The sequence below is a fragment of the Apiospora marii genome (genome assembly GCF_038362585.1).
Source record: "Apiospora marii strain CBS 49790 chromosome Unknown utg000001l_segment0_segment0, whole genome shotgun sequence".
NCBI lineage: Eukaryota > Fungi > Ascomycota > Sordariomycetes > Amphisphaeriales > Apiosporaceae > Apiospora > Apiospora marii.
In genome coordinates this window covers 4,207,916-4,225,394 of record NW_027117372.1, presented here as the reverse complement: position 1 = coordinate 4,225,394, position 17,479 = coordinate 4,207,916, and the positions used below count along the sequence as shown (strand labels likewise).

The following is a 17,479-nucleotide window of genomic DNA, read 5'->3' as shown; positions in this document are numbered from 1 at the left end:
AGACAGAACCGGCATGAATATCACATGGGGAATCTTGCTTATCTAGTTGTCCAAGACTTCGGTTGGTCTTCCCCGCATCTCTTGGATGCAACACCCTGTATATAGGGGGCCATCAGGCTTGAAATAAGCGAACTTGGCAGCCCCGGCAGTTGTCCTGTTGGTTATGGAGGATCCATAACTGCAATCCCGCCAGCATCTGGGGAAATGCGGAGGCGGGGACAGTTCTGGGGCCCTTGCGTCCAGATTATCTAGATCTCCGAGACTTGACAACGAGATTCATGCCGGCGCCTGATTTCACAACGTCGGCCGGCATCTATTTCGAGCTGCGTACAGAGCTTCTGCCGTGGCGGCGCCCCAGTCCAGCTTTGCGGGAAGTATGCAGACGACTCGCGATCCTTAGAATTGGCCTTACACTTCTTAGAGATATGTGGCGTAGCTAGGTAATGGCGACCTTGGACTGCGAGCTGATCAATACTGATCGATGGTCACGCCCACGGCCACAGGAGGATTCACAGGATAACCTGAATTGAGCCCATATGCTCGGCCAACGCTTTGGCCTTGCTGTCAAGATTGAACGGGCATTGGCCGACCCGACCTCTTGCTGAGAATGTACAACGAAGGCGATGAACCAATAGGCGAGACACGACTGGAGACATTGCCCTTACTTGGGCATAGTAGGGCCTACATGCTAATGTTCGGTCGTTACTAATGCAATGGGGCCAACCGTGAAACATAGCTGCCGTTCACCTGAAAGAATTGAGATACGTAAAGCCAAATGTTTAGGCAGGTGCCTCTTCCGGGGCGGCAGCCCATGAGTGGTTCAGTGAAAGTCGACGGGCGCAGGGCGAATTGAAGACGGCGGGGCCCGGAAGTGCTTTCTAGAACCCCACCTTAAGCAACGGGAGCTCTGGCCAAGTCATAGTCAACCCCACGCATTTTAGAGATGGACTGGCTTGCAGCGAAACAAAATTGTGCCTCCAGCAATCTTGAAGCTCCGTGAAAGACGCTGGCAATCCTCTCTATATTGCCCTCCAATCGCATCCTTAATAGAAGATATTGCAGTAAGCTTCACATCAGCGCCCAGAAATGTCGGCAACAGGGAAGGCCGCTGTCTCCAGGTACGTGTGCTCGTCCCCGATGCGCCCTCACCACCAACGAACCCCCCCGCGACTAACCGGCAAGCAGCAAGGAGGCCGGCGCAACCAACCCTCGAGGAATCCCCCAAGCGCCATTCGTCGACAAAGTCGAGGATTATGTCACGTCCAGAGAAGAGGTCGAAGGAACGCTACGAAACTTTCAAGAAATGATCTCGTACGTACACAGTCACAGTCTCTCGGAACCACACCCCCAAGCATGGACGGGCGATCACTCGTAGATGCGCGCCGAACAACGCGGTCGAGCGGCGAGACGCGAACCCCGGGCACGGCTGACTTGGCCCGATCCCCAGGAAATACCAGTTCATGGAGCTTAATCTGCAGCGACGAGTCGCGGGACTCAACGACAAGATGCCCGACATCCAGAAGACACTCGAGACGGTGCGGTTCTTGAAGACGAGAACGGTAAGCTGGGCTTGCTCCCTGGTCACAGCGCAGCGCCGCGGGTACTGATACGAAGTTGGTTATGTAGGAGGAGTCAGATCCGATCGAGACGACGTTCGAGCTGAACGACACACTATACGCCAAGGCCAAGGTACCACCGAGTGACGAAGTCTACTTGTGGCTAGGAGTATGTATACTTGACGGTCGCCTACATGGGTCACGGTGGTTGACATAATCTATACAGGCAAACGTGATGTTATCATACCCGATCGACGAAGCAGAGGAGTTGTTAAAGTCAAAACTGGCGGCAGCGAAGCAGAGTTTCGCAAACTGCGAGGAAGATCTGGACTTTCTGCGGGAGCAAATCACGGTAAGTTACTGATGCCGATGATCAACTTGGCGATAGCTACTGACGTACCTCACAGACCATGGAAGTTGCTGTAGCGCGAGTCTACAACTGGGATGTCGTACAAAAGAGGAAAGAAAAGGCCGACGGGGAGGGCAAAGGAAAGGAGGAAGAGAAGTCTTGATCGGCCTGAATACATATCCAATACCGATGTGTCTACGAGAGGCAATCCCTACGCTACGACTCGAGCCTTGGCTCCCGCAAGAGAAGATAGATGTGCGGAGGAACAAGCCCTGTAAGGATCGGCGCGGCTGTGCATCGTCACGCCCGGGCGGCCTGGCCATCAAGGACGACTTTGGTGTAGCCGTGGCAGAGATGCAAGAAGGGCATGGGAGCCAGAACATCTCAGCAGCCTTGTAAGCGGATGATCTGGACCCTCCTGGGACATGTGATGATCTAGCCTCCAGAAAAATGACACATACAAAAGGAAGATAGGCAGATGGCCATGCCCTCGCTGACGTCAGGCAACGCTGGCAGAAAACGGAATGGAAGCTCGGCATCCAAACGATTATGCATGTGCTGATTCTTGCGCCATATCGTTGACCCCTTTTACGCGGCCCAAGTCTACGCAAGACGTGAATTGGACTAGACGCGGGAAATATTGAAGTAAAATTGCACTGATTGCGCCCTGACGGCGGGGAATCGTATCGTAAATTTGGCGGGGTTAAATTTCAGATGCCCTTGAAGAATGGACCCTGGGATTACGTAGCCTGCTCTAGAGCGAGCTGAGATGAGCGATGGGTGATGAGCAGCGGTGCGGCAGAGGTGCAGCAGAGGCGCAGCATCCGGACCAGAGCCAGAGCACTCGAAACCCAGGAATGCGCAAGGGAAGCTGGCAAGTGGGTGGTGCAACGCAATCCAGCCAAGAAGCCAGGGGAATAGGGGAAGGTATCGTCGCTCTCTCCTGAGTCCCTAAAGCAGGTACATACTTAAACCTGCCTGGCGCCTGGTGCGCTGTACATACATGCATGTACAAACTCCTCGTCAGGATGCAGAGCCCAATTCAAACCTCAGGATTAAGCACGAGACAGATCCACTCGATCTTCCACCGCTTTTACGAGGTTGCGAGGTGCCAACATGGTTCTGACAGGTGGGTAGTAGTTTACTGGATGAATTAGTGGTCAGGGTCAGTTGAACAAAGCCTTAACCGTCGGTTTTTTGGAGTCCATTATCAGTGAGCCTATGACGAAAACCCACTTCTGATTGGCAATAAGCCAACCGATTCCTGCCAAATCCCCTACCACCCACCGCTGTCGTCCAGGCCCGGCTTCCGGGTCTAAACTAAGCGACTAAACGCCCCAGCGACCCTAATCATCGCGAACCGGATTTGGCTTGGACTCGAACTCCCGGGGGCTTCCAGGAGAAACAGAAACAGACAGCAGTATTATTACGGGTATATCCTTGTCCGTCTTCTTCCTCGACTCTACCTGCGTCTCGAGATACATTTCATCCCCTTTGAACGATTTCTCCGACTCAGCTACGCTTTCAGCTAAAGAACAGGTTTCCATAACCAGTTCGCTCCCCCTTCCAGCTACCACTATCTCTATCCTCCCCGCGCCCAACCCAACTGCAACAACCAGCAAACCCACTTCTTCCTGCCGCCTAACTGCACGCATTCATCATGGCGTCCGAAAACCCTACCATGAAGCTGAACGCCAAGTACGACGACTATGACTTCCCGACGACTGCTCCCGAGAAGAACCCTGGCCACCCTGGCCACCTCTCTGCCGAGCAGGAGTCCCAGGTCGAGCAGCTGCGCCTGCTGCTCGAGGCCGAGGGCTTCACCGACCGCCTGGATACGCTGACCCTCGTATGTGTCACCCCCGTGTTTGGAGCTGCTGGTATGACAACAGAGCCGCAAAGAATACTGACACGGAGGCCATTGTGATAGCTGCGATTCCTGCGCGCCCGAAAGTTCGATGTCAACCAGTCCAAGAAGATGTGAGAGAGCCACGACAATCCATTACGCCATAACGGTGGAGAGGGACTGCCAGCTGACCAACTACCCAAAAAATAGGTTCGTCGACTGCGAAGCCTGGCGGAAAGAGACCAAGCTCGACGAGACGGTGCCGGTCTGGGACTACCCCGAGAAGGAGGCTCTCTTCAAGTTCTACCCCCAGTACTACCACAAGACAGACAAGGTACATACATATCACGCCCATGCATTATCGCCACGGCTTCACGGATGTGGTTGCCGTTTTTCAGACTTTTCTACGAAACCGTTGTGCTGACATAATCTCTCTTTGCCTTGCAGGATGGTCGTCCGGTATACATTGAGCAGATGGGCGGCATCGACCTGACTGCCATGTACAAGATCACCACCGCCGAGCGCATGCTGACGAACTTGGCCGTCGAGTACGAGCGCCTGTCTGACCCGCGCCTGCCCGCCTGCTCGCGCAAGGCCGGCAACCTGCTCGAGACGTGCTGCACCATCATGGACCTCAAGGGCGTGGGCATCACCAAGGTGCCCCAGGTCTACTCGTACGTCAAGCAGGCCTCGGCCATGTCGCAGAACTACTACCCCGAGCGCCTGGGCCGCATGTACCTGATCAACGCGCCCTGGGGCTTCTCGGGCGTCTGGAACGCCGTCAAGGGCTGGCTCGACCCCGTCACCGTCCAGAAGATCCACATTCTGGGCTCCGGCTACCAGAAGGAGCTGCTCGCCCAGGTCCCCGCCGAGAACCTGCCCAAGAGCATCGGTGGTACCTGCGAGTGCGAGGGCGGCTGCGCCTTCAGCAACCAAGGCCCCTGGCAAGACCCCCAGTGGACCCGCCCCGCCAAGTGGGAGAAGAAGGGCGCTGCCGCTGCCGCCACGACCGCCGACGACGGCAAGAAGGAGGCTGCTGCCGGTGAGGGTGTACCGGTCACTGCTGCTGAGGATGCGCCTGCTGCTGCCCCTGCCCCCGCTGCCGCATAAGGGGTTGTTCCCGTGCTACGTGGGTCCATGCTCGGCGATGCGTTGAGACTTTGAGTAAACCGTGGTTATTGAAAGAAGAAAACTAGACATGAGCAATTCCATGAGGATGGATTGCATTGAGAAAGATCAAGAGATTTGCGTGTCCCCGGGTAGATACATCAGCAGGACACATTTGATTCCTCGTTTCACTGCACCGCCGACTGAGATAGATCATAAAAATACGATCGATCGATACAGATCACTGCCCCTGTGCTTGTGGTATAAGTCGTATCCAGCTGTTTCCATTTTTGTATCTGGAGGCCCAAGATCTCCCATAAAGATGTTGATAATCAGCAGCGCAACCCCCCTTACCCTAATCAATAAACAAATTACTGAATGTTCTATCAAGCATTTGCCATGTGGTATCTCATCTCGATTAACCTGAACGCCCCCAGAAACGCCCCCGTAAACCAAATTGCTGTTTTTCCACTGCCCCAGTCGCTCGCTCCTGTACGCAGACTTGAACATGATCATCGTTCCGTAACCACATAGCCACCCGCACCCCTGGCTCTCTCCATCTTGGCCACAATCGAGGGCATTTCTTTCTTGAGCCTCTCGAGCCCGGCCACCGCCTCGGCGTACTGCCGCTCCACCTCGGCCTGCCTCTCCAAGCCTTCCACCCGTAGGCCGACTTCCTCGGCGCCATCCTTCTGCTTCCTTTTCCTCTTCTTCTGCTGTTGTTGTTGCTGCGTTTCGTCTCCTGTAGCCTGAGCTTCAGCCTGAGCCTGTTCGTCGGCCGACTTGAGCGCTTCCAAGGCCTCCTCGTCGGCCTTGATGCCCGCCTGCACGCCCGTGACCCAGGCCGCCGCGGCGGCGCCCGGGACCGTCTTCTTGAGGTGCGCGATGTCGCGCAGCAGGTCCTCTTCCTCGCGCGTCAGCTCCTCGACGCGGGCCCGCTTGCGCGCGTCGAAGGGCGTGTAGACCACCTCGGGCTCCGCCGGGTTTCCCGAGGCCGAGTACGTCGCGTTCGCGGACAGCTGGGTCGGGTCGACTGGCATGCCGTTTATGGAGAGGTTTGGCGCGGCGAGCTCGAAGGTCTTTTGGATGTACTGTTTTTCCATGCCGAGGAAGGGGCGTGGGTTAGCTTTGGTGATTCGCTGGAAGTGGGCAAGACCGCACAAGGAGGATGGGAGATGCATGCAATGAATGGGAATCATCCATTGAAACGGTGTGCTTGTGGGGAGAGTTCCGCCATACCTCATTTATGAGCTGCTCGATGCGTGTCCGTAACTCGTCTTCCCCCTGGGCGCCCTCGACCGGCGGGAAAGCTTCGTCGATGCGCGCCGCGGCTGCGCGTCGCACATTGGCGAGTAGGAAGGCCAAGTCCTCGGGCGATTGAAGCTCGATCTTGCGCTGATGCGCAGACACGGCGGTATCCATGGTGGAAACCTCGGGGTTTGTGCAGGCGATCGGAACGACGACGACGACGACAGGGGCGAGTAGGCAGCGCTCGCTTGTTTACTTGACTTTCAATTGTTGATGGCGGGACGGGTTTGGCTTATCGAAAGCTTATCGAGCCGCCCGCTGTCAATGTCAATTAAGCCTTTGGTACCTGGAGGGGTGGGGCTGCACTACCTGGAGTTCCAGGGCCCTCCCAGAATCCGGGGAACTGACACAAAACGAGAGAACCTTGACGTCCTTTTTCCATCCCGTCGGGCCTTGCTGGGGAAAGTCTCGCCATCCTTTCTAGGATGTTGGCGGTAATTCATAAGTACATTTTACAACCAGATTTTCTTCCGGTGGAACGCTCAATACCGCGTAGAATAGTCTAAGCCATATCGACGGAAGTGATGTTCTAGGTCTGCTTGCTCTCAGACTCATCATCGGGATAGTCTTCTGCTAAGCCCACGACGTTCTCGCAGATGCAGGCCTCGATTCCATTCGTCACTCCGAACGTCAGGCTCGTCTTGGCTCTACCTGTTCGAATTAAGACAGGAAGGTGAGGTCCCAGCAGTAGGGTCAGCATCAAGACACCGTACTATCCAAACAGCCAGGCTTCCCCCGACAGCTGGCAATTGATACAAGTATACATGTAGTATACGAATAATCGGGTGATTATTACACTCGCGTAATTAAATACTATATAGCTTAATTTTTTATTACTATTGATTATTCCATTCGAGTGCTTTCAGTGTGGGCGATTAGCCTGGTTATTCCGGTGTCTATTTGATGTCACTTTCTGGTCCCAGGTCTTACGCGCCATCTTTGAACCTGTTCCTGATCCTGATGCCTGTAAAACACATACATGGCAGGTGAGCGGAGTCGATCACGGCCACGGTCTTGAGCGAGAGATGGCGAAGTGCAGATATGGCCCTGCCATCAACCTCAGGGCTAGCTTTAAGACCATGTAGCCCTTTTGAACCGGCGTGGGCCCTCAACTAATGACAACTCCGTCGCAATGCAACGCCTTGAATTGCTCGAAGTATTGATTCGAACGACGAGTTCACCATGATTATTCTTGCAGCGAGGATGTGGGAAGTGAGTTGGCTTTGGTGGCCGCCACGACTACAAACTTTGCCCTCTAAATAATCAGTCATCTCCGGTACCTTCCCTCTACCAATCAACATTAGGTACTTATACACCTTCCACCTATTGATTGATACAATTCAACATCAGATACCTTTAATGCAACTTTCGACAACACAACAAGATACCTGAATCTTACCACCACAACCAACATCGTCATTACACGTTCGCGAATTCAAGATGTCTGGATCTATCTATCCCAGTACATACATATTCGACTCAACGAACCCTCGTGACGCATGGCGATCACCCACAAGACTTCACGATGGAACTGACTTAACCCGACGAATCGACAACGCCCGAAGCACTTTCCCCAACGACTTCTCGCCCGAGTACTACAAGCGGGTACTTGTCTTCATGGTCGGCTGGGACAAAGATGAAGACCCGGAGTTTCTTGCAAATGAGTTCAAATATTCAGGCCGTCTTCGAAAGATCTTCTCTGACAGATATGGTTACAAGACTTACCGACACATTCTGCGTCTCGAAGATCAGAATGCGGTCGACACTCTTGCAAAGTCGTTTGAGCAAAAGACACGCGAAGTTGGCAAGGATGCATTGGTCATCTTCATCTATAGCGGACATGCACTCAAAGGCCAACGAACACTCAAGGATCAACAGACTGTCATTGAGCATGGGGATGATGAACTCAACCTGGTTTGCCAGGGACCAAGTGACGCATGCAATCAGGTCAACTTCAACAGCTTTCGGAAAACATACATCGACTCACTCCCGAATGATTGTCTGATGTTAATGGACTGTTGCTATGGTTCCACAGCTGCAATCGGTCGAGGCTCAAAGGAATGTATCGCCGCCTGCCCAGTTGAAGGCGAAACGCCCTCAGGACCACGAAGTTTCACATCCAATCTTGCATTCCTCCTTGAGGCTGCAAGAAATAACAACATGGTCTACACTACCAACACACTGTTTCATGATCTTGTGGAGAGAACATTCCGCCTTGATCCGAATTCTATGCATAACCCGGCCTACGATAAATATTTCGACAAACCCGTCCCGTTCCTGCGAGAGCTGCCACTTCACACCAACCTGAATCCCGGGCGTCTGCCGATAGAGCTTGCTCCCATCAGAGATAACCAACGATCACGAGATGAGCGCCGTAAATTAGTTGCCAGCCCTGGAATTAGCCGCCGAGGCGTGAGTGCTATTCTAGAAGTTCATTTCGAGGACGCAAGAGAAACTCTGGACCGAGAGGGATTACAAGAACTTCTGAGTCGCCGGTATCGCGGCCGTGTCAACGTTCGGGACCTCTTCCATACCAAGTCATCCATTGCAATCATCGAGATGGATATACCCATATGGTACTGCTTGCAACCGCATCCTGCTATACGTTTGATGTGTCTTCAAGGTAGCCCTGGTGCAATGGATCTTCCAGGCTTCCCTCCCCGCTGGGGTCCTTATGAGGCTGGCGAATCTTCTACCTCAGGTAATACACAGCAACAGCCTGTGTTGCAATCAAGAAATACCCAGAGAACTCCCTCATATGCAGAAAGCGCTGTCACTTCCGGGATTGAAAACGTCAATCTCAATCGACAGCAGCAAAGTAAGGGGAACCGATGAGGCTCAAATACCTTTGTACATATAGGAGATATGCAAAGCTTTTTTAAGAGCTTTGATGGCATACTCAAATGGCCAAGCGTTGCATTTACTAGGCGTTTCAGCACATTTGCGAACCTTGAGGGGGCAATGTCCTCTTCCGACTTGAAACAGAATCATATTAATAGATGTTTTCCCATAATTGTTGCTTTGTAGTACAGCTCAGATTGAGACCATCAATTAACGTCCGTGATATGTCATCGAGCCACAGCTGGTTTCCTGGGGCACTCTGAACCAGGCAGTTGGTCGGTATGGAAGAATTGCAGCTACGATCTGATTGAGTCGAGGATGAACATGTTCTGTCACAACTGCAAGCGCAAACATCCACTTGAACTCTGTCGCGGCCCTCTAGATCACAGAGGGTTGCTGAACTTCTGTGGATTCTGTGGATGGAAACACTTGATCGACGACTGCCGCCAACTCAATAATCTAAGCCGCCTGTCCCAAGGCCTCTGGAAGAAGTACATCATATTCGAGTCACGAAGGGGGCTAGCGCCCTTCGCCACAAGAAAAGGTTACGACATGTCGAACTTTCATGGAGGTCTGCACCTCGATGTCCTCAACCCCAAGGTCGCCAAGTGGTGGGAAACACAAGTCGTGGTGTACGACCAGACAGCAGGGCGCCTCCCCTACTGGCGCCGGTTCGACTGGAACTCGCATACATTGAAGCCCACGGTGGATCTCTTCGACAGACTACCCTACGATCCCACCATTCCTCCGCACTTCCAGAACACGGGACCGCCCAGCCATATAGCGCCGAAACCAACCGATGTCCTTATGCAGTGGCGTACGCCAGCCGCGTATCTGCACATAGGAGGTTTGCGAGAAGACGAACTCGACTATGATCCATATTGGCTGCTCTTCGAGTCTGGACCAAGGACCCTGCCAGACACGGGACAATCTATCATGTCAGCTCAAGTACGTCTCAGTCGGATCACTGGGCAGAGGATAGACAGTTTCCATACACGGTTGGACTGGCCGGAGCCCATGGCCATGGACATCTAAGCGTACAATGAGGTCGGGGGACGGCATGAAGCCTCGCTTGAATGTTGCTGTGTGGATGGCGTTCTCTGTATTTGCGCATCGTTTGAGCCACTCAGGATATGTGTGTCTTGTTGTTGAGATTTGCCAACCTCATGAGGTGTCCGATGTTTCTTGTCTTTGTTTAGGGATATGATCAAGCCGCAGAGTGTATTCATTCATGTCCAATGCCTCAAGGGTTGGGAAGAGGCATGTACGGAAAGGAGTCCAGGAGGATATTCATAGAACCGATAGCAATACAAACTGATGCAATAACGACTGTTTGATGCAGAACCACAACACCACAAAATGATTGACCATTTTCTGCATGGTAACATAGCCCGTTTCGATGTACGATAACCCCGTCTCGTAGCCCAAATGGAACAATATAGAACACGGTTCTGTCGCATTCTAGTCCCAGTGTGACAATATTCAGTAGCATGTAATGACAGGTGTACATCACGGGTCATAAATCACACGTATACGTGGTAAATGGATTCGTCAGATATTGGTTTCCTGTCTTGCATCTAGAGGTGCTCCGATTGACCAATGTGACGAGTCCATACCAATCGTGGGGTGTCCTCCGGCTGACCAATAAGCGACTGTAAGCATATGCGAGAGCTGCGCCAAGATCCAACGCTTCTGCCTAGAGGCCTCCGCATCTCTGCTGACAGGTCTAGGACTAATATACCCTGGCAAGCATTCGATTTCCCGCCAGGATGGAGTCGGTCCAGTTCATCCCTTCCTTAAAACCTAATAACTTAGTCAATCCATCCCGTCAGCGTTGTTCCGGAATTAGGATCTAATCGGTACGGCTCTTGTTAGCCCCTGGGTTCCATTCAAACGGGGTTGGTCCCTTTGACTCAGGCAACGATGGCCCGGCCGAGAAAGTCTCAGTCGGCGGCGGCGCCGTCGCATGGCAGTGGCGTTGCTGCTGCTGCTGCTTGCATGGATAATTCCAACAAAGCCATAGCACCAATGGGGAGTGATTCATATTATGCCCCAGCATTCCAGTACCCGGATTATGGGCTGTACCACGCCAACGCAGCCGCCGAACAAGTCGCCATAGCCAACAGTCCGCCTGAAGTTGAACACAATTGGTCGTACCATAACAGTCGGCCCCAGGCGAAGGATCCACTGTCAAATGTGTATCCCGTTCCATATTCGCTCCCCTTCAGCGGACCCCCAAACTTTGAGAAAGTCCTTGAGGGCAACCAGCTACAGGGTCTCTCTCTACCATACGGATCGGAGCCCCCGCCGCCGGATGTCTCGCCGCCCGAGTCATCGTCTGGTGTATCCTGGACGTCTTCTATGACCGATGGTCTCTCACCCGTGCATACCGAGAATACCCAGATGCAAGGCCATCACCGGTGGACGCGCAACCCAAGCCCTCTAAGGTACACCATGAATCCTGCGGCAGCAGCATCGAATGGTCTGACATTGTGGAGCGGAATGACGGCAGAGCCTAGTCAAGGTAATCTAGAACCTCAAAAGGAGCCAGGGCATCTTGCCCGTGGTACCCCTTTTCTCATATGTCGATGGAATGAAAACGGCCCATGCCGGAGTGGCGGCTTCGCAAACCGAGAAGAGCTCAATTGGCACGTCAAGATGGAGCACCTCCTGGAATGCCCGGTCCTTGGATGTGTCGAAGGCTCTTTCTCTGACAAGGAGGTGCTGGATTGTCACATCAGGTGGGCGCACAAGAACGCCAGACTGGATGACCCATCTACGACTACCACTCCTCAACTCGGCAACTTGGAAACCATTGGAACCCAAACGTCGCTAATCGGCATGAAGCCCGAGGTGGAAAAGATACCAGTGACAGCCGGACCGGCACAGGACAGACTGCTGAAGCTAGAAATGTCAATAGGCATTTCCAAACGGCGCTGTCGCGAGAAGCTGCGTGGTGCCTTGTAAAGGAAATGCCGCCGGCAGAATGGTAAGTTCTTGCATTGAAACCAATCCCAATCCAGTGAGCTGACCATACCAGGAGGAGTAGGCGCAGCCAGGTCAACAGAAAGCCCTCGAACACCCAGACTATTCGAATACGCGAGTTTCCCCATCGTGTGGGAGCACGGGGTGCTCCCATTCCTCATCGAGTTCATGCCCAGATGGTGCGGCCCCGGGCATGTCATCAGCGTCAACAGAGGCAAGAAGCGAGACATGAGGCGCATTTGCTTCATGACCAAAACGCCCGTGTCCAAAGCACGCAAGATGACCATCGCTGCCCATGTGCGGGACCTGCTGCCGGATTCGTACCGGCATGGGATCAGCTTCGTCTTCACCACGGGCGAGGTCGATCGCCTGACCTGGGCGAGGGGTCTGAGCAGACAGATGCCCGACGAGGTGTGCAACCCGCGAAATCCGTTTTGCTACAACAGCCCTTGTATGGGGGATTCAATCGGGGCCATCCTGCAAGATGGAGATGATACGACTGCCACCCTGGGCCCGAAGATCATTGTAGGCGGTGGGAATTACTGGCTTGCCAACTTCCACCCATTCACCGAAACGAACCATGCGGGTGATATGGCCTTTGTGTTACACCCTTCTCCCGCGGACCATGACCAGTGTCGCGAAGAGGGCCACGATGCCTTAGAAAGCAACGACCTGGACTTCGAGCTGGGGAAAATAGCAGCAAAATCTGGATACGATCTCAAAACGACGCGGATCACCCACGAACCATACTGGGAGGATTGTGAGCAGGAGCCGCCGCTGGTGGTCACCGACTGGGCGCTGATCTCGGCCAAGTCCAGGGAAGCGAACCTGCTCAGGAAGTTCCCGGCCGCTGCTGCCCCCAGGAAAGAAGTCCCGATCACGAGGATGAGCAGTGTGGTTCCGGGTGCCGACGTTTGCTCGACGGGGCGCACATCGGGTTACCAGCGCGGCCAGGTCTGCGAGATTCCGGCCTATGTTGATGGCAAGAATAGAGGAAACGGCACAGGCAAAGGGACACGAGAATGGTTCATCGAGGAGCCCGAGTCGCAAGATGAAGAGGAGGACTGGATACGCGGCGGCATTGGGGTCCCAGGAGACAGCGGGGCTGCCGTGATAGACTGCGAGTCCAATATGCTGATTGGGCAGCTCTGGGGTAGGAACAAGTATTACGGTGCTGGTTCACGGGTGACATACTTCACACCGATGTTCGACATTTTCGATGACATCCAAGAAAAGTGTGGGGAGCAAACCAGGCCGCAGCTTCCCCAATATCGCGACGAGGCCGATCGTTGGCCAGTATACCCAGTTTGTCGGACATGTTACGATCTGCGTGAATACATGGAGAGCCGCAGAAGCTCAAGAGAATCGCTTGTCTCGATGATTGCCGGAGTCGGGGACGGTTCACATAGCGAACATGATCTGACTTCGGTCTCTGAGTTGGCAACTCCTAAAGCGATCACCGACAGTTGTCATTGGACTCGCCATGCTGGACTGGAAGATTTGGGTTCCTCCTTCAGTAGTGCCATGTCTCCAGCACCTATGGCTTCACATTCATTCTCATTTGGCCATGCAGCCAACTCGCCCGGGATTTTAGAAATGAGAAGCCCTTACGCCATGAATCTAAACGACGAAGATCTGTTCGAAACAAGGTGTCCAGACGAGCGACCTTCGGGGCATGGGAAGAGAAAGTTCGGGTCGACAGCTCTTGTGCGCAGTAATAGCCACCAATCCGGATCTTACCAGCCGGAGAAGAGGCGGAGAGTAATGTAGAACCATGCCCTTGGTCTGATCATACATAGATTGCATTATCATTAGAGAGTACGGACTCTTTCTAGTGTATCAGCCAGGAAAGCCTCCGCGAGCCATCTTCTTGGCTCTCTGGTCGCGTCTGTTGTGGTTGGCCCGGGACCCCTTGTTGGATTCTTTGCGACGTCGTGCGTTTTCGGTTTCCTTCTCGCCAGTCGGACCAGCTACGTTTCCGCCACGACCACCACCGCCACCTCTTCCTCTGCCTCGGCCTCCACCCCGGCCCCGGAAGCCGCCGCGCGAGGAGCCTGACTCTTCATTTTCGTCAGCACCAGCGCGCCACGAGGTTGGGGCGATTGAAGTCTGGTTTCCATCAAAACCGGAATACTTCATTTCCAAAGACTTCAATTGGCCAGGGTTGCGGCTCAACATCAAACCCCATCCTTCAATAGCCTCATCTGTCATTCCGGTGTCCTGCTTGAGCTTCGCCCGGTAGTTGCCACGTCGTGTTTCTGAGTCGCGGTCAAAGAGCTTGGCATCGGCCTGGTACGCCTTGAAGAGAGTCTCCTCATGGACGTCCTTGCGTTTCTGGTCGTCCGCGTCATCAGCCAATGCGTCGTTGACAGCGAAGCCAGAGTCAACAGCATCGTAGGTGTCATCCCGTTCATCATCATCTGCATCGAAAGCGGAAAGTGCCGATAAGATCGCTGCCTTGTTAGGCGCTGCCGAACGGTCCTTGAGCATTTCATCTGCTGTTTTCCCTGGATTCTGTTTGCCGAAATGCAGGTTGCCAACATTCACTGCCAACTTATCAAATTCGTCATCATCAAACACGTTGTGGCGTTGGGGTAACAGGGGTGGAGTTGCGCGTGGTGCGAGACTGCTTCTTCTCCTTCGGGTTCGTTCAGGTGACCTGTGTTCAAGTTAGTCACTGGAGGATACAAGCATGCGTTTGATCACTTACAGGTCTTTGGAGCGGTCTGCCGTAGCCAGATGTGGTGGTAGCGACTCCTCCAAAAGATGGGAAATGACTTCCTCAGTGTTGTCGTCATACTCATCCAGCAGCTTAGAAATGAAATCCGTACCTAGGTCGGGGAACAAATCTTGAATCTGTGAAAGCTGGCTCACCCTATGAACCCGCATTTGTGACAGATCCTCGCCATCTTCTGCGCTCGCGACTCCCTTCCCCTTGTCGACCTTCCGCTTCACGAACTTCTTCGGTCGGGCGGCCCCACCGGGTTTGCGAAATGTCTCCAACGCAGTAATGACCGCCTTCGTCCTTGTTGTCGTAGAGCCGGATGCGTCGAGTCTGATTTGGACTTGCTTCAGAATCGGTGTAACCGTGACCAATTCCGCCACCATGGAATCATTCGCATTGGTTGGCCCCGCCTTATGTGCATCCGCAGCAGCTTTCAAGGAGTAAAGTTGATCTGACAGCATTGAGAACTTGGGCGGTTCTGCCTCGGTTAAGCCCACGAGACACAAATAAGCCGTGGTGGTGATTGTCTTTCTCAGGGGCGGGTTCATGATCTTATAGCAGCTGACGAGCCCGTCAAGGAAGTCGGTACCAGCAAGGAATAGCTCAGCAGCATCGGGCGAAGCATGCAGCAGGTGGTTGAGATGCTTCAGTCGGGCCTCGGGAATTCTCAGATCGCCCTTGATGCCAGTGTCCAAGGCAATGATCAATGACTTCTTGAGGGCCTGTAAAGAAGGCACAGGCGAGTCCTTCGGCTTACTAAAGAGGAAGGTCAGTGCTGCCGACACTCTCTTCTTCCCGTAGACCTTGCTGAAATCGGATAAGAACTCCCATTGCAATAATCTTGCTGGTGTCGAGGGGGCTCTCAGAAGTCTGGAAGAGAGATAGTAAGATTGCCGTAGCAGGGAAGAAGCCGTGTTTGACGATCCGAGGATGGCGACTCCAGAAAGGGCCGTTTCTTTCATGAACTGAACCAAATAACCTTCAAGTGAGTCGTCCTTGGTTGATACTTGGAGAAACTCGTCATCTGAAAGTGCCAGATGTGCTTCAGCCAAAGAGACCCATAAAGACAGACAAGCCTGCCATTCCTCCGGGACGATATGGTCTCTCCAAGGCGCCTCAGGGAAAGGTGCAAACGGGGGAAGAGAAGGTGCCATTTCGAGATAATCTGGAGGATCTGGAGAATGAAATGTGCACTTCGTCAAGCAGGTAGAAAAAAACTACTGCGGTATGGTTGGATGGCTCTTGTTTCTCCTCGTTCACCTGGGTAAGTGGTTTATAATAAGCAGGCCAGCTAGACTGGGGCTGTTATGAACCATGATGATGCATCGCTTCCTGGCCGAGTGACTCTAAGACCTCGCTCAGGGAAGCAAGCCCGCCTAAAGGGTGGGTCTCGGTCAGCTTGCCCAGTGTTGGGGCCTGGAAAGGCTTAGCGCCTGGTCAGCTCCCACCCATGTCAGATCTTGCTCTCTGATTGGGCTTTGCCCCATAATCGATAACCCTCAGCCCACGCAAAAAATCCACCCCACATTCAAGTGTCGAAATGTCGAAAAGTTGCTGAAAGTCTTCTTTTCGTCGCGATCGTCCAGTACACCAAATTTTGTTCGTCAACCTTCTCACGTAACCGTAACGCAAAGTTCGAGTCGGAAGGTAGCATTCACCACACCCTTGTTATTCAGCTTTTCCCAGCAGTCTCTCAACCACCAATTCAATCAAGATGTCTTACAACAAGGCCGATAAGGACCTCGGCGAGGCGTAAGTCACTTTCCTGGCGGAAGTCCAGTCGGAGTCGTCGCATAGACTGATTATACTGACATTTTTCTTCTCTGCAGCGCCAAGACCCACCGCATCGTATGTCGAGCCCAGTCCTACGTCTAATGCTGTGAGCCGGACAGCAATCGCGCGATCCCACCGATTTGCGAAAGTTCCGACACGGCACCACGGAGGGACAGTTTGCTAACAAGCCTCAACAGCGCATCACCCTGACTTCCCGCAAGTGCGCCGCCATCGAGAAGGTCTGCACTGAGCTCCTCGAGCGCGCCAAGTCCAAGGACCTGCGCGTCAAGGGCCCCGTCCGTCTGCCCACCAAGAACCTCAAGGTCACCACCCGTAAGACCCCTTGCGGTGAGGGTTCCAAGACCTGGGACACCTACGAGATGCGCCTCCACAAGCGTCTCATCGAGTACGTCTCTCTCCTTCTTCCGATGTTTTATATGCATCATTTCTTCGCGGACCTGTGGCACTAACCCAAATCACAGCCTGACTGCCCCTACCGAGGTCGTCAAGCAAATCATCGTCAACATCGAGGCCGGTGTTGAGGTTGAGGTCACCATCGCTGCTTAAATTGGCTGTTCCCTTGTCGCAAATCGAGGTTCGAGACCAGCGGAGTGAAATCCGCTGGGGGGTGAATATTGGGAAAACCTAGCATCGCCCCTGCCTGTAGACTCTTCGATCAATGAGATAATGCAAGCTGAATAAACACACCAAATACATCCCAAGTTGCAATGTGAATGAATGGCAGTGACACATCAAATGTTACTTATATGGAGTACAATGTTGCGAAGCTTCACCCAGAGAAAGGCGCCACTGCTGCCAGAAACTAATGTCAGATTGGATAGGTCTGAATTTGATCGTCAAAGACCTAAAACCGGGTATATAAACCACAAATGCACACTCAACCGCTCGCAAAGCCTGCCCCAAACGCCGGTCGGTCATGCAAAACGACGCCATTCGTTGATGATACACCTTCGCATCCCTCTCTTTTT

General features: G+C 53.4%; 7 protein-coding genes across 7 annotated transcripts; 5 read left to right on the top strand and 2 right to left on the bottom strand.

The window, feature by feature from the left end:
* Nucleotides 1-1,086: 1,086 nt before the first annotated feature.
* Nucleotides 1,087-2,068, top strand: PG985_001356 (prefoldin subunit; the record flags this gene model as incomplete). The annotated part of the gene is made up of 6 exons (XM_066821125.1): nt 1,087-1,118; nt 1,186-1,311; nt 1,448-1,559; nt 1,627-1,725; nt 1,783-1,908; nt 1,964-2,068. 6 exons carry the CDS (start codon nt 1,087-1,089, stop codon nt 2,066-2,068), a joined length of 600 nt encoding a protein of 199 aa, XP_066692004.1.
* A 1,497-nt stretch (nt 2,069-3,565) lies between these two features.
* Nucleotides 3,566-4,861, top strand: PG985_001355 (Sec14 cytosolic factor; the record flags this gene model as incomplete). Its single annotated transcript, XM_066821124.1, has 4 exons — nt 3,566-3,754; nt 3,836-3,885; nt 3,962-4,085; nt 4,199-4,861. 4 exons carry the CDS (start codon nt 3,566-3,568, stop codon nt 4,859-4,861), a joined length of 1,026 nt encoding a protein of 341 aa, XP_066692003.1.
* A 509-nt stretch (nt 4,862-5,370) lies between these two features.
* On the bottom strand, nt 5,371-6,280 carry PG985_001354 (uncharacterized protein; the record flags this gene model as incomplete). Its single annotated transcript, XM_066821123.1, has 2 exons — nt 5,371-5,949; nt 6,098-6,280. 2 exons carry the CDS (start codon nt 6,278-6,280, stop codon nt 5,371-5,373), a joined length of 762 nt encoding a protein of 253 aa, XP_066692002.1.
* Nucleotides 6,281-7,606: 1,326 nt separating this feature from the next.
* PG985_001353 (uncharacterized protein) lies at nt 7,607-10,042 on the top strand (the record flags this gene model as incomplete). Its single annotated transcript, XM_066821122.1, has 2 exons — nt 7,607-8,984; nt 9,486-10,042. 2 exons carry the CDS (start codon nt 7,607-7,609, stop codon nt 10,040-10,042), a joined length of 1,935 nt encoding a protein of 644 aa, XP_066692001.1.
* Nucleotides 10,043-10,930: 888 nt separating this feature from the next.
* PG985_001352 (uncharacterized protein) lies at nt 10,931-13,762 on the top strand (the record flags this gene model as incomplete). Its single annotated transcript, XM_066821121.1, has 2 exons — nt 10,931-11,970; nt 12,031-13,762. 2 exons carry the CDS (start codon nt 10,931-10,933, stop codon nt 13,760-13,762), a joined length of 2,772 nt encoding a protein of 923 aa, XP_066692000.1.
* A 69-nt stretch (nt 13,763-13,831) lies between these two features.
* On the bottom strand, nt 13,832-15,871 carry PG985_001351 (uncharacterized protein; the record flags this gene model as incomplete). Its single annotated transcript, XM_066821120.1, has 2 exons — nt 13,832-14,651; nt 14,703-15,871. 2 exons carry the CDS (start codon nt 15,869-15,871, stop codon nt 13,832-13,834), a joined length of 1,989 nt encoding a protein of 662 aa, XP_066691999.1.
* A 560-nt stretch (nt 15,872-16,431) lies between these two features.
* Nucleotides 16,432-17,057, top strand: PG985_001350 (40S ribosomal protein uS10; the record flags this gene model as incomplete). The annotated part of the gene is made up of 4 exons (XM_066821119.1): nt 16,432-16,469; nt 16,547-16,565; nt 16,688-16,896; nt 16,973-17,057. 4 exons carry the CDS (start codon nt 16,432-16,434, stop codon nt 17,055-17,057), a joined length of 351 nt encoding a protein of 116 aa, XP_066691998.1.
* Between the last annotated feature and the right edge of the window lie 422 nt (nt 17,058-17,479).